The sequence below is a fragment of the Ranitomeya variabilis genome, chromosome 3 (assembly GCF_051348905.1).
Source record: "Ranitomeya variabilis isolate aRanVar5 chromosome 3, aRanVar5.hap1, whole genome shotgun sequence".
NCBI classification, from domain to species: domain Eukaryota; kingdom Metazoa; phylum Chordata; class Amphibia; order Anura; family Dendrobatidae; genus Ranitomeya; species Ranitomeya variabilis.
The window spans coordinates 218134305-218161897 of NC_135234.1; the positions used below are offsets into that span (position 1 = coordinate 218134305).

Below are 27593 nucleotides of genomic sequence, written 5' to 3' on the forward strand. Positions count from 1 at the left end.
ACTGTAATACTCGCCAGTGCCGCTACTTATGTGATGGTTGCTTCTAAAGGCACGCCATGCAGGTACGCTAGGCAATACAAGAAGTCCCATCTCTCTACTGAGGGCCACAGCCTCTTCAGTCAGCTGATCAACAAGGATGCCAGGATAAACCAGGAACATTGGGAGTCTGGAAAATGACTTTATCTTTTTGATCCCATAGTTCCCGAAATGATTGCCAAAAAACAATTGACTAAGGCCTCTTTCACACTTCCGCCTTTTCTCTCCCGTTGAAATCCGTCGAGTTTTGAAAAAAACAGGATCCAGCAAATTTTTCTGCAGGATCCTGTATTTTCCCATAGACACTTATTAACGACGGATTGTGACGGATGGCCATCCGTTTGATCCGTCGTGCACTGGATCCGTCGGAAAATAGCGGTCCATCGTGCTGAGAAAACTTTCAGAGGAACTTTTATCTGCGCGTCAGAAAATCGCTCCGCAACGGGTCCTGCGCTGTCTGTCGTCGGCTCTAATGGAAGCCTATGGACGCAGGATCTGTCGCTGACCGTCACACACAGGAATCCAGCGACGGGTCCCGTTTTCCACTCTGAGCATGCCCGGAAGGATTTTCAAGTCTGGGAAAAAGTCTCTCTCTCTCTCGATCTCTGTCGATCTCTCTCTCGATCTCTGTCGATCTCTCTCTCGATCTCTGTCGATCTCTCTCTCGATCTCTGTCGATCTCTCTCTCGATCTCTGTCGATCTCTCTCTCGATCTCTGTCGATCTCTCTCTCGATCTCTGTCGATCTCTCTCTCGATCTCTGTCGATCTCTCTCTCGATCTCTGTCGATCTCTCTCTCGATCTCTCTCGATCCGGGAGCAGAAGGTTTCTTTGCACTTTATATCCGGCTTATTGCCTGGCAGTATTTCTAATGGCTCCGTATTACATTCTTTCACACCATGTTTGCATTAGCTTGTATGTGTGGCATGCACACCATGAGCCGTCAGGCGTTCATTCCTGCATGGGCGGTGGTGGATGATTTGTATTATAAGATATCATTTTATATATTCATGGATTATTAATGAAAAAAAATACAATGTTAAATATAGAAACATATTTTTCATTGCCCACCCCTTATGACTGTCAGTTGATGTGTTCCTTGCTCTGATTAGACGTCACACTTGGAAATAAGGTTGGCACGTAGAAGTGCTTATGTGTTACTAGGTGATTCAGCGTCCCATAGCACACGATTGAGTAACCTGCCCTGCAGATAACATCACAGCCCAGGGCCCAATAAATGCCGCAGTACAGTGGCCTACAACGGTAGCATAAAAGTAGTACAAGCATCGATTAGTCATACCGTAATATAAAACCATGTGCTTAATATTGTCTGACTCCTTTCACCATCACATCTGTTCAATCAAATTGAAGTCTGGATTATTTGCCGGCTACATCAACATCTTAAACTGTCATGATCCTAAAACCATCCCTGAACATTTTTTTTGCAGTGTGGCAGGATGCATTCTCCTGGTGAAAGAGCCCACTTTCAATTGTGTTTTCATATATCGATCTATGGCCATGTTCACATGTTGAGTATTTGGTGAGTTGTTTTTACCTCAGTATTTGTAAGCCAAAACCAGGAGTGAAAGGCTATGTGCACACGCTGCGGACTGCTGTGCGGATTTTTCCGCACTGATTTTGATAAATCCGCAGGGCAAAAACACTGCGTTTTTCCTGCGGATTTATTGCTCTTTTACCGCGGATTTACCGCGGTTTTTGTGCGGATTCTACTGCGGTTTTACACCTGCGTTTTTTTAATATAGATCAGGTGTCAAACCGCTGCGGATTCCGCACCAAGAATTGACATGCTGCAGAAAAAAAACGCAGTGTTTCCGCGCGTTTTTTTCCGCAGCATGTGCACTGCGGTTTTTATTTTCCATAGGTTAACATTGTACTGTATGTAGAGGAGCTGCGGAGACACCATCACGTGTTTCTCAACGCAGGCAATGAATAGCCAGGCCTTTCCCCGGGAAGGAACAACCAAGGGAAGGGCAGCATCCAATAAAGGAAAACATCCAATAAAGGAAAACCACCTATGCCAAGCATGGTATCCATCCACAGACAGCTGTTTCGGGGTATTTGCCCCTCATCAGTGTGGAGTAGGAAACTGGCTATCAGGAGCAGTGCCTAGTAGAAAGACTATAAAGGCACGAATGATTGACCTCGTGGAGACCAAAACATCCAACACCGCGGAGACTCCATCACGTGTTTCTCAACGCAGTGATCCAGAACACTGCCCCCATCCCTTATGGGAAATATGCAAATGCATGTAGAGGAGCTGCGGAGACAACGTCACGTGTTTCTCAACGCAGGCAGTGAATAGCCAGGCCTTTCCCCGGGAAGGAAGAACCAAGGGAAGGGCAGCATCCAATAAAGGAAAACATCCAATAAAGGAAAACCACCTATGCCAAGCATGGTATCCATCCACAGACAGCTGTTTTTTTGTTTGTTTTTTTCCCCTCAGATGGAACGTTCCACAGTCAGGTAACCAAAACTATTAGGAACTCATCTCCCAAAACAGCGTGCCACATACTTAGTGCAACCGCCATTCCCATCATCATTGGAAAACACACAAAAATTTTTTTTTTATTAACAACCAAAAAAACACTTCAAGATACATTAACAAAATGTTTCCACTTTTTAGTCTTCCAAATTCCCTCTGCATCCACCTCCCCTCTCCTCTGATCACACACAAAGCAAAAATACAATTTTCCCAAAATAATTTTTATACAGTTTTTAACCTCAATATCCTTCCTTTTAAACACATACACATTCCTCACATCCCACAAAACCTCTTTTATACATGTCATCATCAACCACAATACTCTCTCCTTTTCCCCACACATACCCAATCCAAACATAAAAAGCTCAAAAGACAACAGATTCACCTCACACAGCTCCTTACACAAAGGACCCTGACCTGCAATCACACTTCTAGCATACTGACAATTCCAAAACAAATGCACCACACTCTCACTTCCATCACATCCACTCCTCTGATACTTCTCACTCCTCACTAAACCCCGGTTTTTCAGAAACTCCCTCACCGGCAACAGCTCATGCAATGACTGCCATACAATCTCACTCTGCCTATTTGTCATACCATTCACACGTACCTTCTTCCATACTTTCTGCACATCATCCCCTCTTACCATTTTAAGATCTGGCAAGGACAGCCTATGGGCTCGTCCTACAATAATGTCACATTCCATCTCTCTACACTCAATCATCTTATATACAGCTTTCTTCTTTTCTATCAATCTCACATCCACATCACACAGTTCATACTTCACTAAAAATTGGTAAACCCACACATACCACACAGGAACCTCAAAAGCCACTGGGCTCCTAAGATCTTTCAATCCATTTCAAACGAAACAAGAAATTTCCAAACAAAAACCTGCACATACATGCATACTTCCCATCCATCCTAATCACACCTAGTACAAACACCATAATATTCACGCCGAAAAAAACATTCAAATTTGGGAAACCCAGTCCCCCCTTATCCAAACTCTTCATAACAATCTCTCTCCTCGCACGCTCCATACATGAACTCCAAAAAAGACAAACAAAACCCTATTTAATCTTCTAATACACATGTAGCTTGGTGGAAAAACCATCGCAACATACAAAAAAATAGGTAACACAACACTCTTAACTAAAATTTTACCAAAAAACGTAAGATCCCTCAAACTCCAAAAATTAAACTTACGCTCCACTCTCTCTCACATCCACCCAGCTTTCCTCTTCATCCAATTTCTCTGAAAATTTCACACCCAAAACCTTTATCGATCCACTCACCACATTCACTCCAACATCATCGCTCAGACTCCTTCCCCCAAAATTCTTACTCACTCCTCTCCCAATTCACTTTAAAAGCTGATGCTCCACAAAAAATAGAAACCAACAACTTCACACGCCGTACCGAACACTCTGAATCACACAGCACACACACATCATCCATATAGCCACTCATCTTCCACTCTCTCTCCCCCCACCCCCAGGTACTTGCACACCCCGAATCACCTTATCTTTTCTTAACAGACATAACAAAGGCTCAATTGCACAAATAAAAACGATAGGGGACAAAGGACACCCCTGCCGAACACCCAAAAATACATTTACTCTCCTCCCCACATTTCCATTCAACAACACACAACTATAAATATTCTTATACAAACTTCTCACTCTCTCAACAAACTCAGAAGGAAAACCCATCTTCACCAACACACTAAACAAAAAACCATGCGCCAATCTATCATACGCCTTCTCAAAATCCAAACTCAACACATAACACCCCTTTCTTACGATTCATGCAGTCCCACAAACAATCTCTCAACATACACAAACTTCCATGTATTCGTCTTCCAGGTACCGCACAACATTGCTCCTCACCCACCACACTCCCAACCACGCCACGCATCCTGTTAGCCAAAAGTTTCACATAAATCTTATAATCACAATTCAGCAATGTGATCGGCCTCCAATTTTTTAGATTTTTCAAATCACCTTTTTTTGGCAATAACACAACCACCTCTGCATTCGCCCACATATACTTACATACATCAACAAAATCCTTCCCAATCACATCCCACATCACCCGATAAAATTCCACCGGTAGACCATCCTCCCCCGGCGTTTTATTCAGCGCCATACTGCACACCACCTTCCATACTTCACCCATCAAACTTTCCCTTTCTATCCTATTCAAACTGTTTTCCAAAGCACTCAACACCTCACCCTCCAAACCTTCATCCCTCCATTTCACAGCATACAAATCATAACACTAAAACACACTGGCGCTACTAGAGAAACAACCCAAGTGCTGCAGGTATTTAGGCAGATCCGTGCACACTCTGCCAAAGGAACAAGTAAACCAGTTTAAAGTAATAAATACTGCGCCACAAGGGTCTAGAAACTATTTGAACTGATCTATGAGTTAATTACCGGTTCGCCTATGCGCAGCAAACTTAACACAATATAGTGAATATTCTGTACTAGTGTCCAATCAACAGTCGACTGACACTGTTTCTACCTTTAATTAGAATGCATCGCAATTAATATGTGCACTATGTATGCCTATTAGGGTAAACAAATCACATACCGTGATGGTCTAGCTGATGGCTTGAAGTGAGTGTACCACCAGATACATGCGGTACTCCACAACGATGGACAAGGGGTCTGTTGGTAAGGTGGTCCTCTAAGCGGTGGTGGTCAGGTAGGCACACACCGGTTATCACTTGTCCAGCTGGAGGACCGGGTGCCAGTATACAGTACAGAGCAAGGAACCGTCCCGGCCGGATGCGATCCTGGTTGTACTGAAAAAAAATGGCCGACGCTGCCGGGCAGCGTGTGACGTCACAGGCCTACGGAGTCTCACTAGGGCAAAAAGCAAACCAACGCATTTCGGAGTGTACCGCACTCCTTCCTCAGGGTTACTGCCCCCAGATAACTGGCTGCATATTTATGCACACACAACAGGCGCCCTGCTGCGTGCTACACATTAACTCTGTGCATACAGTATCCGCCATACTGCGTTGTCATTGTGTATGCACTGGACTAATGACCACCCGCACTCAAGATGTTACAATTAGTGCATTTACTCCCCGCTACTGTCACATCTCGTAGAAGCACTTCATTGATAAACCATTGTATTTAGAAGCTCTGCTGAATAATCTACTTGTCTGTCCCTAGAGGGAGCACCTCAATTAAGTGGATTTAAATGACGATGGGACAGAGATGTCATAGATTACATGTCCAAATCTAAAATACGTATTCAACGTAGTCAATTTTTATTATAAACTGAATAAAACGTATAAAACAAAGCTAAAATATAAATATAGATATACAAATAAATACAGAAAACCTAAACCCATTAATGGGTGCACGGCTTGAGATATATACAGGATCCTATAAACACATCAGCACACGTGTTCAGCTCCATAATGGGCCGGTACTATAATATTAATTAAAATGCGTACAGTTCCAACTCACAATTTAGTCCCTTAGGATATAAACTGTCTAGAGTGAAGATCCATTGGGATTCAAGACGCGACATTTTCCTGAAGAAATCCACACCCCTTTTATCTGGACGTACAATTTGAATGCCACAGAAGGATGTGTCTTTTAGGGATTGCCCATGTTTCTCCCTAAAATGGCGGGAGAGTGGATGTCCCACAAATCCCTTCTGTATATTTTTAAAATGTTCCCTAATCCGTACTCTTAGTTGACGTTTAGTGCGTCCAATGTACAACTTCTTACATGGGCATTGAATTAAATAAATGACCCCAGCAGTATGACAGGATATACAATCCTCAATAGTAAATTGCTTGCTCGCATTTGAGTCCAGGAATGTTAATTGTCTTATTTTCTTAAAAGCGGTGTGCATACAACCGTAGCACCCTTTGCATGGTAAAAAATCTTTTCTGGAGTAATTGGGTACTGCCAGCTCCCCTACTTTATTTGCGAGGACCATTCGTGTAGTAGGGGCTATAAGGTGTCCTAGAGATTGAGCTTTACGGTATATAAACCTAGGATTACTTGGAAGGTACTCCCCTATCACTTTGTCCTTCTGTAGGACTGACCAGTGCCTACGCACAATACTAGTAAATTTATTATGTCCACTATGAAACTGGGTTATAAATGGCAGCTCAAGAATCTGCTGTTGTATGTTTACCGTAACTACTTCAGGGATATTATTAGATTTCTGTAACAAGACATCCCTCGGTACTAAGGCCACTTCCTCCCGTACTTGTTCCAGCCTTTGCTTAGAGTATCCTTTATCTTGGAATTGTTGGGTTAGATAGTCGGCCTCTTCATTGTAATCACCCAGATTAGAACAATTCCTTCGTACCCTAGTATATTGGCTTTTAGGTATGTTTTGTAGCCACACCGGTAAATGACAACTTGTCATATGGATAAAACTATTGGAGTCTACCTCTTTATGGTAGCACTTGGTGTGGAGCTGACTATTCTCTACAAAAATCTTCAGGTCTAGGAAATTCACACTGGTCGTACTTGTCATTGGTGTGAACTCCAGGCCATATTGGTTAATATTTAAACCTGAAATGAAGACATCTAGATCCTCCTGAGTACCTTCCCGTATGAAGAGAACATCGTCAATAAAACGACGCCAGATCACTAATCCTGGGTACAGTTGTCCCTCCTTATAGATATATGTATCCTCCCAGTTAGCAACGTAAATATTCGCATAACTGGGCGCGAACCGCGTACCCATCGCGGTCCCCCATGTTTGTATATAATAGTCATCTTCATATAAGAAATAGTTGTGCTGTAGTATGAACTTGATACACTCCACAATATACTGTACTTGTGTTTCAGAATAGACGTCTAAGCCCTGAAGTGAATGGTGGACTGATTGGCATCCTTTTTCCTGATCTATTACTGTGTATAGTGATCTGATATCCAGGGTACCTAATATATAGTTATTTCTCCACTGGATTTCCGTTAGAGCCTCCAGGGTATGGCCGGTATCCTTAAGGTACGCTGGTATTAACCGCATGCACTTCTGCAAATAAACGTCAACGTCTAGATAGATTGGCCGTTAGGCTGTTGATCCCTGATATAATGGGTAATTAACTCATAGATCAGTTCAAATAGTTTCTAGACCCTTGTGGCGCGGTATTTATTACTTTAAACTAGCATACAAATCATCATAAAACTTTGCCACTTCCTCACACAAGTCCGCACCACTTACTTCATTTCCATCCATCCCATTCAAAACACTCATACTGTCTCTTCCCAAAAACTTTCTTAAAGAAAAAACACGAACACTTCTCATTCTTCTCCAAATTCTCTAATTTGGCCCTATACACAATACTCCTCCCTCATTCTAACAATCCTTCACTTCTTTTTTCACTTTCACTAAATCTTCACTCACATCCATCCCTCCCGCCCTCAACTTATACAACACACTCAATCTTGCATTTAAAAAACAAACCTTTCTCTCTTTGCAGCCGCACACTTGTACCCGAGTTTTTAAAAAAAAACTCTTGGTTTTCCATTTAACCCAATCCCACCATTCACACACATTTCTGAAATCACTCCTGCACCCTCACCACTCTGCATAATGTCTTTCATACTCCTCTCTCACCCCCCCTCCTTCCAGCAAACTCACATTCAACTTCCACACACCTTTCCCAGCCACCTCATTAACATGCAAATCCAATTCACACTTCATACACACATGATCCGAAAAAAACACCCTCTCCTGTGCATAACTAACAGGAATCAGATTTTTTGAAACAAAACAATAGTCCAATCTAGACTCCACCCTCCCACTGTCAGAAAAAGACGTATTTAACAACTGAGTTATATTGCATGCCTGCTGCATATTTTTTAAACCAAAATCACTCACCATATCCATTAACACTTTCCCTGATGCGTCGACATTCACACTTCCCACATCACAGTTCATATCACATACTATCACAACAGGCACTCTTCCTGGAATAAAAAACTTAATTTTTTCAAATAAAACTCTACGCTCCTGTTTATCCACAGGCGCATATACATTAATAACGCAAAAACGAACATTTCTAAACTCAAAATTAGCCAACACACACCTTCCAACCTCAATCACCATATAGTCACATAAACTCACTTCATTTCCCTTTACCAAAAAACCCACACCATCATTTTTATTACAGGCACTCCCTGACCACACAGACGCACCCTGAGGCCATTCACTCCCCTTCACACCATCCACAATCCCACACTCCTGCAGACAAAAAATTCCTGCATTCTGGGTTGCAAAAAAATCCAAAATGGCTGCCCTCCGCCACCTGCTTTTAAAGACCCTCACATCTTGTGATATGATTACAAAACCCATCACATACACAAAAAAATACTAAAAAAAACAACCTACGAACATGACATTACTCAACTTACATGAAAAACACAAAAAACAAAAAAAACATTTTTAAAGGCAAATGCTATATACAAAACCACCTAGCTACTGAAATAACAACACATATCTACACAGCACCGCCACTGTCCTCCTCCACCATCTGCACTGAGCAGCTTTCAGAGCCGCTGACCTCCATACACTCCTCCACACGCGTCTTCTTCTGGATCACTGCGTTGAGAAACACGTGATGGTGTCTCCGCAGCTCCTCTACATGCATTTGCATATTTGGGGGCAGTGTTCTGGATCACTGCGTTGAGAAACACGTGATGGTGTCTCCGCGGTGTTGGATGTTTTGGTCTCCACGAGGTCAATCATTCGTGCCTTTATAGTCTTTCTACTAGGCACTGCTCCTGATAGCCAGTTTCCTACTCCACACTGATGAGGGACAAATACCCCGAAACAGCTGTCTGTGGATGGATACCATGCTTGGCATAGGTGGTTTTCCTTTATTGGATGTTTTCCTTTATTGGATGCTGCCCTTCCCTTGGTTGTTCCTTCCCGGGGAAAGGTCTGGCTATTCACTGCCTGCGTTGAGAAACACGTGATGGTGTCTCCGCAGCTCCTCTACATGCATTTGCATATTTGGGGGCAGTGTTCTGGATCACTGCGCTGAGAAACACGTGATGGTGTCTCCGCGGTGTTGGATGTTTTGGTCTCCACGAGGTCAATCATTCGTGCCTTTATAACATTGTACTGTACACCGCATGGAAAACTGTTGCGGATCCGCAGCGTAAAAAACGCTGCGGATCCGCAGCAAAAACTGCAATGTGTGCGCACACATGGCCAAAGAGTCGAAAGAAAATATAAGAGAAACATAGGCACCACTTTGGCATTTTTCACCCACTCCTAGTTTTGACTTACAAGCACTGAGGTAAAAAAACTCAGCAAATACTCAACGTGTGAACATGACCTTATACAGGTCCTTCTCAAAAAATTAGCATATAGTGTTAAATTTCATTATTTACCATAATGTAATGATTACAATTAAACTTTCATATATTATAGATTCATTATCAACCAACTGAAATTTGTCAGGTCTTTTATTGTTTTAATACTGATGATTTTGGCCTACAACTCCTGATAACCCAAAAAACCTGTCTCAATAAATTGGCATATCAAGAAAAGGTTCTCTAAACAACCTATTACCCTAATCTTCTGAATCAACTAATTAACTCTAAACACATGCAAAAGATACCTGAGGCTTTTAAAAACTCCCTGCCTGGTTCATTACTCAAAACCCCCATCATGGGTAAGACTAGCGACCTGACAGATGTCAAGAAGGCCATCATTGACACCCTCAAGCAAGAGGGTAAGACCCAGAAAGAAATTTCTCAACAAATAGGCTGTTCCCAGAGTGCTGTATCAAGGCACCTCAATGGTAAGTCTGTTGGAAGGAAACAATGTGGCAGAAAACGCTGTACAACGAGAAGAGGTGACCGGACCCTGAGGAAGATTGTGGAGAAGGACCGATTCCAGACCTTGGGGAACCTGAGGAAGCAGTGGACTGAGTCTGGTGTGGAAACATCCAGAGCCACCATGCACAGGCGTGTGCAGGAAATGGGCTACAGGTGCCGCATTCCCCAGGTAAAGCCACTTTTGAACCATAAACAGCGGCAGAAGCGCCTGACCTGGGCTACAGAGAAGCAGCACTGGACTGTTGCTAAGTGGTCCCAAGTACTTTTTTCTGATGAAAGCAAATTTTGCATGTCATTCGGAAATCAAGGTGCCAGAGTCTGGAGGAAGACTGGGGAGAAGGAAATGCCAAAATGCCTGAAGTCCAGTGTCAAGTACCCACAGTCAGTGGTGTGGGGTGCCATGTCAGCTGCTGGTGTTGGTCCACTGTGTTTCATCAAGGGCAGGGTCAATGCAGCTAGCTATCAGGAGATTTTGGAGCACTTCATGCTTCCTGGCACCTGCTCACAGTGCCAAAACCACTGGTAAATGGTTTACTGACCATGGTATTACTGTGCTCAATTGGCCTGCCAACTCTCCTGACCTGAACCCCATAGAGAATCTGTGGGATATTGTGAAGAGAAAGTTGAGAGACGCAAGACCCAACACTCTGGATGAGCTTAAGGCCGCTATTGAAGCATCCTGGGCCTCCATAACATCTCAGCAGTGTCACAGGCTGATTGCCTCCATGCCACGCCGCATTGAAGCAGTCATTTCTGCCAAAGGATTCCCGACCAAGTATTGAGTGCATAACTGAACATTATTATTTGATGTTTTTTTTGTTTGTTATTAAAAAACACTTTTATTTGATTGGACGGGTGAAATATGCTAATTTATTGAGACAGGTTTTTTGGGTTATCAGGAGTTGTATGCCAAAATCATCAGTATTAAAACAATAAAAGACCTGACAAATTTCAGTTGGTGGATAATGAATCTATAATATATGAAAGTTTAATTGTAATCATTACATTATGGTAAATAATGAAATTTAACACTATATGCTAATTTTTTGAGAAGGACCTGTATAATATTGCTACATGTAAAATTGGAAGAGCAGCCGGAAGTTCCAACTACACACTAATAGAAGAAAGCTGAGACCACGTGCCATACCATAGCTACCCATACGGTTTATGTCCGTATTACACCTACCGTGGTTGTTGTTCTTGGCCTATATCTAAATTATTTTCCCTGCTCTTTGGGCTTAAGACAAGTTCAGATGAGTCTGAAAAATTGTCTGAGTTTGTTCCAGAAAAAACAGATTTTTTTTAAAATTCGTATTGTTATCCTTATGTCTGTTTTCTTGTTTTGTTTTTCTAAATAATTTATTTAGATAAGATGTTAATAATTGCAATGGATCCATGTAAAATAGATGCCATATGGAAGGAAGCCTGCATGTGACCTGTATTTGCTCACCCACTGACTTCTAACTAATGATGAGTCTAATTCAAGCCTCTGATCTTAGTGGTTGCAGGTTGGGATATTTTTTCCATTCAGACCATGTATAAAACGTTCATGTGAGCTGTCACATTGACTTGCATTGGTCCTTGCCCTGTACACATACTACGCGTTTCACATGCAGACAGATTACGGCCATCTGAGCAGATGTCATTTGTCCGGTCAATATTTCATTAGTATTTGTAAGCCAAAAGTAGGAGTGCAACCGACATGGCAAAAATAACTGAAACGCACACCTTGTCTATGACTCTAAGTCACTTGTGATTCTGACTTACGATTAGGGCACATTCAGAAGTCTGTGAAAATTTGTCAGAGATTGGACCGCAAAGCACGGACTGGCTATAGGTCTACCGACCCGAGCGTGACAGCAGTGCATGGGAGACCCGTGGCCAGTCCGTGCATTGTGGGTCAGTCTCGGACCGATTTGCACAGACGTCTGAATGAAAACCTGACCTGTTACTAAGGAAACATTGTGCAGATGTAATACTGTTCCTCTTCCACCATCAATCCAGATGGAAAATCCCGCAACATTTATGCCAGTTTCACTTATATGTGAAACATTGACCATTCTCGCATCACAAGATGCTGCCGGATCTCTGGGTGTCCTGACCAGAGCTGGCAGCTTCATGTATGCCTATGGCAGGTTTTTCAATGCAAGAACAGTTCATGTTTCACAGATGTGTGATACGTCACGTGCCTTACAGTTTGTGGATGTAGACTTGATCCAATCTATAGAAAAGAGGAAACCCCCTCCCAATCCTCAGTCCCTCATTGCTTTACTGTGACCTGTAAGGATGAATGAGATTTTCACAAAGCTGTTGAGGAATCTGCAGCCAAATCTACGCCGTACCTTTGCCATTTGTAGTTGGATTTCAGCCATTATAATACCATTCTCCAGCAGCTCCTGTAACTACATGAAAAAGTTGCATTTAAGCAAAAGCAAAGCATTTGTATTGCAAAACACTGATGTAAATAAAGCATCCCGTGAAAGGAAAGGGTGGAGCTGGTAGGAAAGGGGAATTTTGCCAGACCCCCTAGAAAGGCATCTTCTGTACAATACTGCTCAATGACAACTTCAGAGTTTCTGCCCCCTGGAGGTGACTGACCTTAATCACTAGTGATAAGTTCTGCGAGTCAGACATAGAGACCTTTTATACAAATGACTAGAGTCTGAATGATGAATGGTGTCCACTTACCGTGGTGACTACTCTGGGTCTCTCCAGTAAATGGATATCATCCATGTAGATGTATTGTAATGTTACCCTCCACTCATGAAACTGCAGTGAGCATAGGAAATGGTCAGGGCTGTTGCAGGGGCGGACAGCCCATTGGTGCAGCCAGATGGGTAAGGGGACTCCATTACCACCTCCAAAGCAGCAAACCGCTTCTGTCACAGATACATTGTTGGACTTTAAAGAGACAGGAGCCATCTTCTGTCTGGTGATCTTCCGACAGTGTCTCTAGCAAAGCTTGGATGGGGCCTCCAGCTTGTTCATAGCTGAAAGATGATTGAATCTTATGGATTAGTCCACACGTAGATGTCAACATGTCGTTTTACAACTCCGAGTAGCTTTCAAATAGATTCCGGGTAGGTATACAGCATCTCTAAATGCAAACTACACGGCCATTATTAAGCGATTTGATAAGTGCACCTATTTGTGCTATGTACTTGTGTAGACTTGGTTTTCATGGCCGCTACATGTGCATAATTGCTACATATAACAATTAGAATTCACAGGAAAATGATACAATATGTCCAGTCTGCATTTGTGGGTAATTATCTTTTGCCCAATGCCTAAATAGTCCAGGGGATCAGTACCATGTATATTTTGGGATGCGTTTCCCCCATAGTTTTTAAACTGAAACCAATTAGATTGAATCAACTTACCATATGTCATTATAGGGTTAAAGAGTAACCACCATTTACATTTGTATTTCATACATCAATAGAACATATGAAAATAAGCAACCCTATACCATCTTGCCAGGGAAATCTGCTTCTCTCTCCTGGACTGATCTTTCATTCTCAGTTTATGGGTTAAATGTGTATTTGTTGAACACTAGTGATAAGCAAAGGTGCTTGGATAAGGTGTTATCCGCTCATGCTTGGGTGCTAACCGAGTGACTTTGACGTGCTTGAATACTATGTTTGAGTCCCGCGGCTGCATGCAAGGATTGCCTAACAAACAGGCATGTGTTGCCGCTGTTAACAGCCATGTATCGTGATTCAGAGGAGAAAACCCGGGAAGTGGACCCTCTGGGTCACGGCTTCAGAGCCTCCGAGGACGAGCGGACCAGATGGAGCCACCCCCTGTACAGGGAGTGTTTGGAACAGGCCCAAGGAGGATGAAACCGCAACTGCCGGAGCCAAAGGGGCGACTAAGGGCTAGGCCAAAGGGGAAGAGATGACGGGGAGAAGACAGGACCACCGAGGTGACAGAAACAGCTGAGACTCAGGGCTGGCAGGAACGGCAGAGACACAGGACAAGCAGAAAAAAATGGCAAAGACAAATAAGAATGGAACAAGGCAGACTCACAGCGAGGGAATCAGAGACGGGGAGCCAGAGGAACCTAAAGAAGCGCCAGCAAGAAAGCCAGCGACAACAATAGACACTAAGGCGTCTTACCTGAGTAGAGACAGGGAAGAAATACCTGATGGGCGCCGACATATTGGGGCGGAGCCACCCGGTCACGAACTCCCAGAAGCCCCAACAGTGAAAGGAGCGCATCTGCGCATGCGGGGACCGCTGAAGCGACAAGCCCAAGTGAACACAGATGGAGGAGAGTGAGGAGGAGCGTCTGGAGCGCGCCGGCCGGAGAGGTAAGTATTAGGCGGCGTAACACCATGAGATATGCAGTCGCGGGGACTTGAACAGGTTTTTGGAGCATGCCGAAGTCCCTCGCTTAGCACACGGTCATGTGCAGATAACACCTTATCCCAGCGCGTTCGCTCATCCCTAGTGAAGACATTTACATGACTGACATAGGAGATGGCACAGAAGAGCTAGAGACGGATATTCTGCCGCAAGTTCTAAAATATCACTTACAGTTCTGCATAGAAGCTCATGAGCACCAACTGTCATTTCCTGTCTGCTTTCACTGATTACAGATTTTACCTGTGAATTGAGAATTTTGAGACTGGATTATCAAATCCGAAGGTGGAAGAAGCATATTTCTCTAATAAGATATATTACAGAGTTTCTCATTTTTATATGTGCAATTGATTTATATAATAGTAAAATGATGGTTACTCTTGAAGTATGAAGGAAACCAGGTTTTATGTAGAAGAGTTTGCTTGCGGCTGCTACTAGACAACACAACGCCAAAGGGTGCGGTTACCAAATTTAAGGCTGGTTTAGCATTTTGCACATGGCGACCATGGAGTTTGTTTTCTAGCAAATCCAACACTCCTGGGCAGAGTCCTAAGACCCCCTGTAACCACCAGTGTATCCATATGCCCCTCTATACTATGCCTGTTGGCCAACACATGAGTTCCTATCTGTAGTAACGCTAGAGCAGGTTGTATGCCAGTATACACTGCCTTGATGTTGCCAGTGGCAAGTTCCGATGTGTCCACCAGTCGGTTTTCTTGAATTGCGTTGTTGTACAGTTTGCTGTGATACCAATTTAATAGCTGCATCCTGTTGCATACATTAATGTATACTTTTTTTTTTTCTTTCATGTTAGTTTAATCTTGTGCCACGCAGGTGGGGATGTGTTGGGTTTGGAAACAAGCCAAGGAGATTGTCTAATCGTCTTTCTTCAGGAGCGCACTGCTCTCATAGCTTCCTGCGTAGTCATGCCGCTGACCTGTACAGCGTACTTTCCCATACTGAAAGCAGGGGCAGTGTTTCCTCCGCACCATTGATCGTGTCTAGGATCTGACCACCTCTGATAGACTGTAGGGTGGGCAGAAACCTAGGCAACGAGCAGTAAATTATAGAATGGAAAATCCTTCCTTTTTTTTAAGATAGAGAAGTTTTTTAATAATCAGTAAGGCTGGTTTCACACTTGCGTTTTGATCTGCAGCGTTTAAAAAAAAAAAACGCATGTTGTGAAAAAACGCATGTAAACGCGTGCAAACGCTGCGTTTTTTTAGACGCATGCGTTTTTGCATTCAGAAAAAAAAACGCGGCGTTTTGATGCGTTTACATGCGTTTTTTCCTGCGTTTGCATTTTTGAAACGCATGCTGAGAAGTGTGTGACAGCTGCCAATCATCAAAATCAACTAGAAAACCCGCTATTAATAGAATTAGCTCGGGTTAGGGTTAGGGGTAGCTTTTTATTAGAAGAATGTCCTGGTCACCAGGTCACTGATAAGCCACCCCCCACCATCAAAGTGATAAAGGGATCCAAACCCTACCCCTAACCCTAACCATAACCCTAGGGATCCAAACCCTAACCCTAACCCTAGGGATCCTAACACTACCCCTAACCATAACCCTAACCATAACCCTAGGGATCCAAACCCTAACCCTAACCATAACCCTAGGGATCCTAACCCTAACCCTAAGGGTTAAGATCCTAACCCTAAGGGTTAGGGTTAGGATCCCTAGGGTTAGGATCCCTAGGGTTACTAGGGATCCTAACATTAGGGTTAGGGTTAGGGTTAGGATCCCTAGTAACCCAAGGGTTAGGGTTAGGGTTTTCTTATTTTTTCTTGTGTTTTCTTGTGTTTTTCTATAGAAACGCATGCGTTTAAAAACTAATGCAAACGCATGTTTAAAAACGCATGCATTTACATAGATAGCAATACATTTTTTTGCCGCGAATAAACGCATGCGTTTTTAATGTTAACTATAGAAAAAAAACGCATGCGTTTTTTTCAGTAAAAATGCTGCAGATCAAAACGCAAGTGTGAAACCAGCCTTAATTGCAATGTTGCTTGTTTTTGCAAGCACTTTGCAAATGTACCCATTTAAGAAGTGTAGATAATCCCTTTAAGGAATCCAGCAATTTTTACTTTGTCTAGTGCAGCGTTACGTACCAGCTTTTCACATGCTTTCATATCATGTTTTTGTGCTGATTTTCACTACTAAGATAATAACGTAGTGAGTGATATCTAATCTGTAAGTGGATCTGTCATCCGATTATGCTGCCTTCGTTATGGTCCACGTGCGGGATTTGACTCGTTTTTTTTGTCCATATGTTTTTTGGGGTCTTTGTTAAAACTCTATCTTTATTTATTGAATATAAAGAGAGATTTTTAAAAAATACAGTCAAAAGGCACTAACCATACTGAGCAATGTGCAAAGTAACAAACGCTGAAAGATGGAAAAATCAAACAAAACAATTACCGCATCTGGTTGATCCAAGTTCTGAGGATTATGCAGAATAAAAACATCCCCAATTGAGCATTAACTAGCGGGATATGGAAATATATAGCCAAAATTGCTTAAGCCAATTGTAGCAAACTAGACATAAAAGTAAACAAAGAAAAATAAGGAGGTGAACAGCAGAAGCTCGACGAAAAGTGAGCAGGGGTAGAGGAGGAACGACATAGGAAAAAATGTTCCCAAATAGCGCAGATCAGTTCTCCCTCATAGAGACCAGATAATCACCTGAATTTTTAAACTCCATCCAATAAAACCAGGTAGTGTGGAAGCGATCATCAGAATTATTCATCGTAGAAGTGAGTTCTTCCAATAACATCACCTCGTTTACTTTATTGAACAAGAGGGACATTATTGGAGCAGTATCTTTCATCCAAAGTAGGGGAATGCACGCTCTTTCAGTCGTGATTTAGATGTTAACATCATATTCCTGTAGGTTTTTAATGTAATGTCAGTGATAGAGGAAGACGAGTGTCGGGTACTTTACGTATCGCCAGCTGCACCTTCCCCCCAAAAGAAGAAAATGTGTAACATGTCCCCTTTCTCCTGTACGCAACTCCAACACAAGGGACTCGCCTTCAGAAAGGTAGAGTTCCGACTTGCCTGCAGCCTATAACACCTAGAGAGTAATTTATGCCTGGCCTCCTAAAAGCGGGGGCAGATAGATGATTTATGCGATAATCTGAAAATACACTTCCACTGATCTATCGTTGGAGAAAGGTCCAAATCACCTTCCTGTTGTTTTTCAAAATTGGTGTTCGGTTGATCTGGGGGTTCGATCAGCCAGTAGTATGAGAAGGGTAAAGTGTGTCTTAATGGTGCCTTGTTATAATAAAAAGGTCTAGGAGGAACTGAATAGAAAAATGGGAAAGCTGGCACACTCTCCAGGTTCCCAGGGAAGGAGAGAGTAGCTGAGAAGGCATTCCTTTGAAAGCCAGTTACTTTCATCCTCAAAATGAGACACCTCTGAAGCAAACCCTGTTTAGCCAAGCACAAAAGTCTTTATCCTCTAACCCCAGGAGTGAAGGTGGATTACCCAAATTGGGGAACCTAAAGGAAGATGGTGGTAAAATATGAGAACAGACTGTGGGATGAGTACAGCAAGCGAAGGTGGCCCTAATCATGGGATGAGATTTGTCGTTTTTCATCAAGGATCAGTCCAGCCAAGGAACAGCAGTCAGCATGTGCTTTGTGATTATCATCAATGTATCAGCAGTTTTTCCACTACCACTTAAATCTGGAAAAAAAATTTCACTCAAAATAATTTACACACAGGTATCATCAGTGTTCTGTGTTTTTTCACCAATTAAGCGATAAGAGAAGCTTTGGGAAATCTCTATAAATTTGGGGGGGTTTATAGGAGAATAACGAACGACACAAGGATGGTGAAAAACAAAAGCAAAATTGGGTTAAAATCAGACCTTGCAAAGTGACGCAAAATAACAGGATTCATTTTCGTGTGAGAAAAACATATTGATGCGTGAATTTGGTTTTATGGCTTGCATTACATGGCTTGTTTGTTTTTTTTCTTTACTGAGATCTTATAAAATAGTGGTGCATAACCACAATTGTTTGTAAATCGAACATGAAAAAATATGACCTGAATCTATCCTCTTGATTCCTGATATTTCTTCTCCAGTGAATCCTCACAAGGAGTGCATTGGTGTCTTGCTACGAGCCTCTATGTAAAGGGATGTACCAAGAAAACCACACAAGGAAGAGCTCAGAGTAGGGTTTCCAGCCACCTGCCAAATTGATGTAAACCAGAACACTGCAAAAAAATGGATCTGTGCTGTAGCTGGTAGTGCTGCCCATTTTAATCTTTAGATCGAAGACTACTATAGTATAGCAGTATTTATGAACTGTTCATGGAAAATCATTATTATTTCTAGCTATAGTAGAAAATTGCAATAATTGAATTTTGCCTCCCTTATTCACCAGATGACGCATATACTGTATATTGATGTTTGTTGCTTTCCTCTGGGTTGATGTGTTGCACAGTAATAAAAAAAAATAAACTGTAAATGTGGAAAAGTCTGCCCCCTAGTGTTAGGAAATGTAAGGCAATGGAGACTGGTTATTTCACTATCTTTTTTTTTTTGCAGAGAAAAACAATGGGATACTACTGGACATTGTTACTTCTACCAGCTTTTTTTGGAAGTAGTTATGGTAAGTTGTATTCATAGCAAGTAGAAGCATTTTTTAAATCTATTTCTATGTACAGGGTGGTCCAAAAAGGACTGTGCAAAAGTAAGGCCTGTAGTTGCTGTAACATGAGCGGTAAATGACCAGTTGGATGAAAATTAAAGCAAAGCTGGCTAAAGCCTATAGCAGTCAGTTACAGCTTAGCTTCCAATATTCAAGAGCCAAATGTAAAATGTGCTTACATAGTGTGACATGAGCCGGCGACATCGAAGCAAGAAAAAGCAGAATAGTAAATGTGCTCCACATAGGAACTGCACTTTGTGTTGGATGAAGCAATTAGCGCTTAATATAGTGCGAAACCGATGCTGAGGCCTTTTTACTCTCAGCCTTGTGGGTGTCAGAAAGTGATGGCATATGAAAACCACTTCAGCTCTGTTTCAGGCTGATTAGGACTGAATTATTGCACAGTGGTCACATAATAGGTGTCCTTATTGTTTTTTCCTTTTCTAATCTTGCTGTTATTAGGTAACTGTGGCGAACCTCCGAGGCTGGACTATGGAGCGCTGAATACACTATATTCTGACCTGGACAATTTCACTGTTGGTGCAACTGTAGACTATACTTGTCAGCCGGGGTATATTACTGTTCAACAAACCAGCAATGTGATTACTTGCTTAAGTAACTCGTCTTGGTCTACGCCTGACGAATTCTGTACACGTGAGTCTTTGTAAGGTTTATTAGTTCTCTTTATTATTTGTATAATATTGCCTTTTATTAAATTAACACTATAATGGCCGTCCGGCTGTGCAGCAGCCCAGTAATCAGGGTCTCTCTCTACATTATCCTGCTCTCAGATTAGGTGCCAAAACCTGCTGACACATTCCCTTTAAGTTAACCCTCTTGTTGAAAAGACACTCATGTTCACATTTTTATCTCTTTATTTTTATTTATTAAGGACGATCATGTGGGCTTCCCGGTGACATACAAAATGGCCAAACATTCATAGATGATACACTGTTTGGATCTAGAGTAAACTACACTTGTGATTTTGGGTGAGTTTGGTTCTGTTGCTGTGTAAGAACTATAGAAGATAGCCTTTAAGGTCCAGTGTATGTTTCTCGGTATGCATAATCCTATGTGTTTTACTGTCTGCCCTTTATGGTATATTAAGCAATCTACAATGTGCTCTTGCGTATTTCACCCTTTGTGATGCCACACCATTTCTGTCATTTATCTACACAGTGATAAATACTGCTCTCATATAATGGTTCCCCCCTCTAGTTTCTATTACTAGAGACAGGCAGATGCCTGTTTACATGAGGGGATGTGCTGACAATGAACAATGGTTTTTATGTCAGCAATCAACCACAAACAAGCAACTTCTCATTCGCCATTAGTCCCCTAGACATACAGCATTTATGCTGGGCAATAATTCTAACCAATCATTCATACAATCAATATTTCAGGTGACTAAAGGGTATTCTATATAAACTACACAAATTACATAACACAAACCCACTGGATAGGTAATAATTGTTAGATTGGCGTAGGCCCCACATTGATTGGAAGGAGGAATTGACTGGAGCAGCTTAGACATACACTCTCGCGTCATTCTTAGCCCCTTCACGACATATGACGTACATTTAAGTCATATTTTGTGTCCCGGACTCTGATGGCTGATTTAGTCAGCCATCATCTGCCTCTAACACCACAGCTGTTACCATGTTAAATACCAGTGTCCATTTTTGACCGCTGCATTTAACACGCACCGGAGGTCGGTTTCGCTCTCATCTGTGCACCCGTGACGTGATTGAGGAGCGCCGATGGGATGCGTTGCGGTCCCTCACCGATCAAGTCATACCTACTCTGTGGATAGATTTCAGCTTGTTTTTTACCAGATAATCCCTCTAAGATAAGTTTGTCTTTGATTGGCTAAAATTGATTTAATCTGCACAATAATACAGTAATTAGTGCGATCAAAACTCAGCATAAAAATAGTCACAGAAAAAATAGGCTAATAAATGTCAAACGTATCTAATCATCAGTAGGAAGAACAAAATGGCATTGGTGCTTGGATACTGCGAGGCCACCCCTCTCGTCATTTCTGGAGCCGCTTACTCCTAATCAGGCCCTTGTGGAATATTCTAGAGAGATGCCCCAGTGTCTGTTATGATATCCCTATATTATTATTATTATTATTATCCCTTAGTTAATAATCCCTCTGTCCAAGTGTGGCATGTGTTAGTATAATGTGTGAATGACGGAATGCAGAAATGTTTAGTAAAGACTATTTGTTGGAGCTAGGGCTGTAACAATGAGCATGGGAAGCAAAATTACCATGAAGAGGGAAAAAAAAATGTGTGCGGGGAGTTTCTGCAATGAATTTTACAGCATTATTTCATATATTTTAGATTCGCCATGATTTCTAAAAGGAACTATCGAGATTGTCAGGCAAATGGCCAGTGGAGTAATGAGGTTCCTGTATGCGAAGGTAACGGGGGGTGTAGTGGGACCTGTTAAAGTGCTGATATGGGTGATTTTGCTTTCAATTGTTTTTCCAGCTTATTAGCGAGCACATTTGATCGCTGCAGCCAATCCCTGGGATCTGCAATCATGTCTGTGCAAGAGTAGATGGCACAAGACCTCTGAGACCAGTGGTTTGGCGGCAACGATCTTGTGCACTTTAGCCGTCATGTCAGCAAAGACTGCGGCATTGTCACAGAGAAAAGGTTAAAATGGAAACCCCTTTAGGCCACGTTCGCACATTCAGTATTTGTAAGCCATCAGGAGTGGAAGAAACCTGCAGAAGTGATGACGTGTTTCTAGTAAACTGTTCCTCTGATTGTCCCACTCCTGGTTTTGACTTACAAATACAGAGTAGAATACTGACCAAATACTGAACGTGTGCACATGGCATTAAAATGTGCTATTGATATTGGCACTAGCTGTAAATATAGGGGGAATGTACATTTACTGGTATAAGCATGGTCTTTGGGCAGACTGCAAGTTATGATGCTAATAACCAGGTTTAAAGAGCCACTTCAGCGTGTTTTTTTTTTTTTTTTAAACTGCCCCTGTAAATTCCCTGCTCCCTGTCCGATACTCTCCTACTGCTATCTTGATCCTTTTCCAGCGTCATTCCCCTCGGTCTTCGGCAGTAAGCGACCTGATGGCAGCTCCAGTGTTCCATGGAGCGGTGCGGGGGTCACTTTTGGCATTAAGAGCTTGTGATGTACAATCAGAAGTTGTGCTCTCAAGACGGAAGATGCCGGAGGGTGAGTATATGACTGGGGGTATTTACATTTAAAGCGCCACTCCAGTGCTGACAAAAAAAAACCCACTGGAATGGTGCATTTAATGTAAAAAGTGTGAAAAATAAAAAAGGGAACCTAAATGAGTCTAATCTATGCAAGGTTAAACTATAAGGTAAAATTATAGGAGATATAGAAGGTATGAGGAACGTAGCACTGAGCCGTTAGCTGGTGAACTGATCGATCACGACAGAATGTATAAACTGAGCCATATGCTGGGCTAGAAAGAGTGCAGCGCTGACCGAGAAGAATAGAAAAGGATGCACGTCAAGCTTAAGCTAGCTCTTTTTTTTTTTTTTTTTGGTCTGCACATTAAGATGTAGTGCTGTTTTAACCCTTGTTCTGCCTGGGGCTTCAGACCGATTTTCATATTTACATTTAAAGTGTGAATTATGAAGTTAAACATCATAGACTTTTGCTGACATATTTTCAGAAAAGTTGGCATTTGGCACCTCTTTACAATTTTGCATCTAATTTATAAGCTACCTTTGTCACACCGAAAAGGTAATATTTTTGGTTTAGTCTGAATCACACAGAGCCTTAGGCTATGTTTACACGTTGCGTTTTTGAATTAGTTTTTTTTTAATTGCAATTTTCAGCTGTGTTTTACAGTACCAGCAAAGTCTGAAATTTCAGATATCTCATGCACACAGCTTGGTTTTTTTTCATCTTCAGTATTTTGTGCAATACCTTGTTGTTGTTTTTTTCTTGTCACGTCTTTCAGCATTTTTTCAGTGGTTTTCACCCACTGAATGCAATGGGTTGTGCTTTGGTGCCAAAACCTGATGAAGTAGAATCAGATTATTTTTGGGGGGCACTAAACGTTATCATCATGCACAAGAGGCAGATGTACCCTGACCAAAAAAAGGAAGAAAATGCAAAAAAAGCTAGGCAAAACCTTTTTTTTTTTTTTTTAAGCAAGTTTCTTACTGCCAAGAGAGCAGGTTTTGCCTGCGGAGAAAAAAAAAAGCATCAAAAACGCAACATGTGAACATAGCCTTAGAAAAACAATTCCTCCTGAAAATGAAAGTTCATGAAGTGCCGAGTTCATACGTGCATGCTTCTTCTGCCAATGTTAACAAGCACAGCATTTCACGAAAGCATCAAAGTCAGAACTTTTAATCTTACAAATGATTGCTGTTATCTCGGTATTAAGCCTAGACCCTAGACCGCTAAGCTTCTGAGCGATTACATACATCCTTGGCAATGAAATGTAAAATGTGCAAAAATAGTCTATTACAAAACTGATGGTTTTAAGTCTAAACTTCTTTTTTTCACAGTTCAGACCTGTCCGCCTCCACCACCAATAGCAGATGGACATTATGAGCCAGATATGGAGGATTATTCCTACCAGCATGCTGTAACCTATAAATGTAAAGATGCCACATTCTCCCTTATTGGCGACAAGTCTATATATTGCACAGGCTATGGAAACTGGAGCGCGGAGCCTCCAAAGTGCACAGGTATGTGAGCTCGGTGTGACTGGTTTATCTTTACCGCATGAAATGGTTTTGACTCCCACTACTATTGAGGGGTTTTATTTTTTATAGTCTGTTATGGGCATGGTGGAAATTTAGCTCACATGTTCTGTGACCTGTAGGATGGAATATAGACCGTCTGTTGCACTTATCTGATTGGCACAACTTCCTGCCTGTCCCGTGGTTTTGTTGCGTACAGTACATCACCAATGTCTTCATCAAAAGGTCACATGTACATTGTAGATTCCGCAACTTCAACATTAGACGGTCTCTATGAAACCATGTGAGGCCTTTTAAAGGAGCTCTCTGTAACCATTCATATGCTAGCGGGATCGATTGGTAACCTATTTGTATCTGATGGTCAACTGTAATCTATAGGGAACTTTGGCAGTAAGCATTTACGGTAATTTCCTTGCAGCGCCCCCTCAGGGTAATCACGGCATACACACTGCTTACTGAAACCAATGGAACTGTGTAATACAGGTCAGGTCCTCCGATAGATGCTCTCCAATCCGGTCACGAGATGCGGATACTGAACAGAAGGCTAACCCTCTATTAACCCTGTAGACCTTAAGTGTTTTACCTTTTGAAACACATTGATAAAGTACACAAGGACAAGATATAAGTCACTGTGTGTGAGTAGGTGCTCGGATAGATTTCCACTCCATAAATCCAATGTAAATCAAAGGCATCCAGCCCATCAAAATGTGAAAAATAGAATATTAATGCTTTATTTGCAGCGCAATCCAAAAACAATGTTTCCGTCTTGAATATCAGACCTTCATCAGACAGATTGCCTAATTTTAGGGGTAAAGTAAAGTGAAACCCTATATTAGTGATGGATATTTGCCCCAAATGATCATCACTGATGGTTTGGGGGAAGTTAGTTAGCACTAATATAGTGTTTCGCTCTACTTTTATCCCTACAGTTAGGCAATCACAGTCCCGTATTCCCCTTCTTTACTTTAAAACATATTGATAATGTATCTGCATTACAGACAATTAATGTACATTTGCAGTGGGCTCCCACTGATGTTTTTTTTCCAAGGATCATTAGAATGAGGGTCCTGAATTTGTGTATATGCTTAAAGGGAGTCTGTCGGCGTATAATGTTTGTTCAAACGAAATACAGATGCTTGGTGCACACTTGGTGTGGCCAAACTGTTCAGTGCACCTTCCCACTTGTTTTCTCTAGATCTCCACCCCTCCCCCTTCTGTTTGGAGTGACAGCTCTGGCTTTATAAGGACAAAGGAGGGTGGAGATAGATGGAAGGTGCACTTAACTTTTTGTCCACCCCAAGGGTGCACCGATTACCTGTACTTGCAATTGAACAGACTCCTTTTAACCACTTATTTTATCAAACTTGCGCCTGTCACCAGGTTTGCCCCATATGAGATACGGCCACCACCGTTCAGCCCTGATATACAGCATTCTAATATGCTGTGTATATGCCCCCAATCAGTTCTGCAACAAAAGAAAAAAATGCTTTTATTATAGATGCCTGTGGGGCGGTCTGGTCTGATGGCTGTCACTGGTCCTGATCCGGTGTCTCCCTTCTTCTTTCATATGCCGTCCTCCTTCTGTGCTTCGTGTGGATCCACACAGTGTTCTCTGGCATAGCTCTCCTGTGCAGGAAGACTTTTCTTCCCTGACCAGGGCAGAGCAAAGTACTGCAGTGTGCAGGTGCCGGAAAAGGTCAAGGAGCCCTGCGCATGCGCACTGCAGTGCTTTACTCTGCCCTGGTTAGAGCAGAGAAGTATGCATGCGCAGGAGCACAATGCTGGGCAACAATGAAGCATAGAAGGAGGATGTCATCGAAAGAAGAAGGAAGGCGCTGGACCAGGACAGTGACACCCATCGGACCCGAATGCCCAGCAGGTGAGCATAATAAAAGCTGTTTTTCTTTTGTCACGGGCCTGATTCGGGGGCATATACACATCATATTAGAATGCTGTATATCAGGGCTGAAAGGTGGTGGTCGTATCTCATATGGGGCAAACCTGGTGAAAGATTCCCTTTTAAAGGCCAGATTTCCATGCATCGAATTTTCTCCAACAATCTTGTATTCTTGGTAAAAGGTTTTTTTTTTTTTTTAGATTTAACGATCCAAAAAAAAAAAAAAAAGTTTGTCTCTTGTGAATCTTATTTTCAGTTTTACATATTTTAAACTTTTCTTTATTTTGTCCCCATGCAGTTGTGGTTTGTAAATCTCCAGATGTCGAACATGCAAAGAAATTATCTGGAATTGCTGGTCCATACACTTTAAATTCTGCTGTTAGATTTGAGTGTGACTCAGGTTACACCATGACTGGATCGGCTTCTGTAACGTGCAATGCTAGTAGTGAGTGGCATCCTCCTCTGCCCACCTGCAGCAGTAAGTATGGCCTCCATCGCCTTTTAGTGATCTCACACAGTACTCCTTATACATGTCTTCTATGCACACCCAGATGATTTGGAATAAGCGAATCTTCTTACGCAGCCACATAACATTGTCTGACCTCATCTACAATTTTTGACCTCTTCCTGACCCATGACCTACACGTACATCACATATCTGGTGCAAGTGCAGATATCATAACAATAAAAGATCCCACAAAAAAAAACAAGCCCTCATACAACTATATTGAAGGAAAAAGCGCTGGCATGTGCTAGCATTCTTGGAGGAAGGGGAAGAAAAAACAAAAGCACAAAAATGAAAATTAGCTGCAACCAGAAGAGGCTTCACATGAAAAAGTGTGCACTTTATGATACTTTCCGTGTGGCATCTGTTCTGGTAGGAAAGGCAAGTGGATTCACAGTCTCCAGCAGGGGGCAATAGCAATATTAGCAGGCAACAATAAGTTTGTTACCCAGTTTATAGTGACAGCAAAAAATGACCAGATATCAGCTACCATGCCTCCCAAATTATATATAGAGAAAAGAGAGATAGCAAAATTCAACACACTTCTATTTCCACTCTCATTTCTGTCTGCTAATATCCTACAGTGCAACTATCATCCTCCACCATTATATCCTTTTTCTCGCATCTGCAGAAATTAATTACAGTGCACACACCATTCCCGATACTTTAACCCCTTAAATATTGCGATCAAACTACTGGTGTCAATAAAAATGTCAACTTGTCCTGCAAAAACTGTGGACGCTGTCTTTCCTATGACCCAGTGGTGTCTATCTTTTTAGGCATTCATAAAGGCATGGTCTGCCACAGTTTTGTCCACTTCTGGGGAAAAAAAGGACATCACTGACTCTGCTGCCTCATTATAGTGAATAGATCCTTCGGGGGTTCCATCTGAATGACGTCACTTTGAGATTTAGATGGAAACACAAAATTAAGCGGTCAGCGTAGAGCGTAGGATAAATGTGATCACAAATGTTATGTAAAATGTTCTCAATGAAAGTGTCAACTCAATACACAAAAAAAGTCCCCACTCAGGTCCGTCATCTGTCAAGG

The 27593-nt window shown here is 42.1% G+C and overlaps 1 protein-coding gene across 8 annotated transcripts in view; it reads left to right on the plus strand.

Annotated features, from left to right (window-relative positions):
• The window catches only part of LOC143815678 (C4b-binding protein alpha chain-like), an 85255-nt gene that overhangs the window by 31367 nt on the left and 26295 nt on the right, over window positions 1-27593 (plus strand). For 7 of the 8 annotated variants that reach the window (XM_077295183.1, XM_077295188.1, XM_077295186.1 and 4 more), the window contains 6 exons: window positions 19313-19376; window positions 19878-20069; window positions 20308-20404; window positions 21764-21843; window positions 23944-24126; window positions 26337-26516. In XM_077295183.1, coding sequence (XP_077151298.1) covers window positions 19322-19376; window positions 19878-20069; window positions 20308-20404; window positions 21764-21843; window positions 23944-24126; window positions 26337-26516 — 787 coding nt within the window. In that variant the 5' untranslated portion in view covers window positions 19313-19321. Of the gene's footprint in view, window positions 1-18846; window positions 18966-19312; window positions 19377-19877; window positions 20070-20307; window positions 20405-21763; window positions 21844-23943; window positions 24127-26336; window positions 26517-27593 lie in introns of those variants that run through there. The other variant, XM_077295185.1, reaches the window with a different exon arrangement.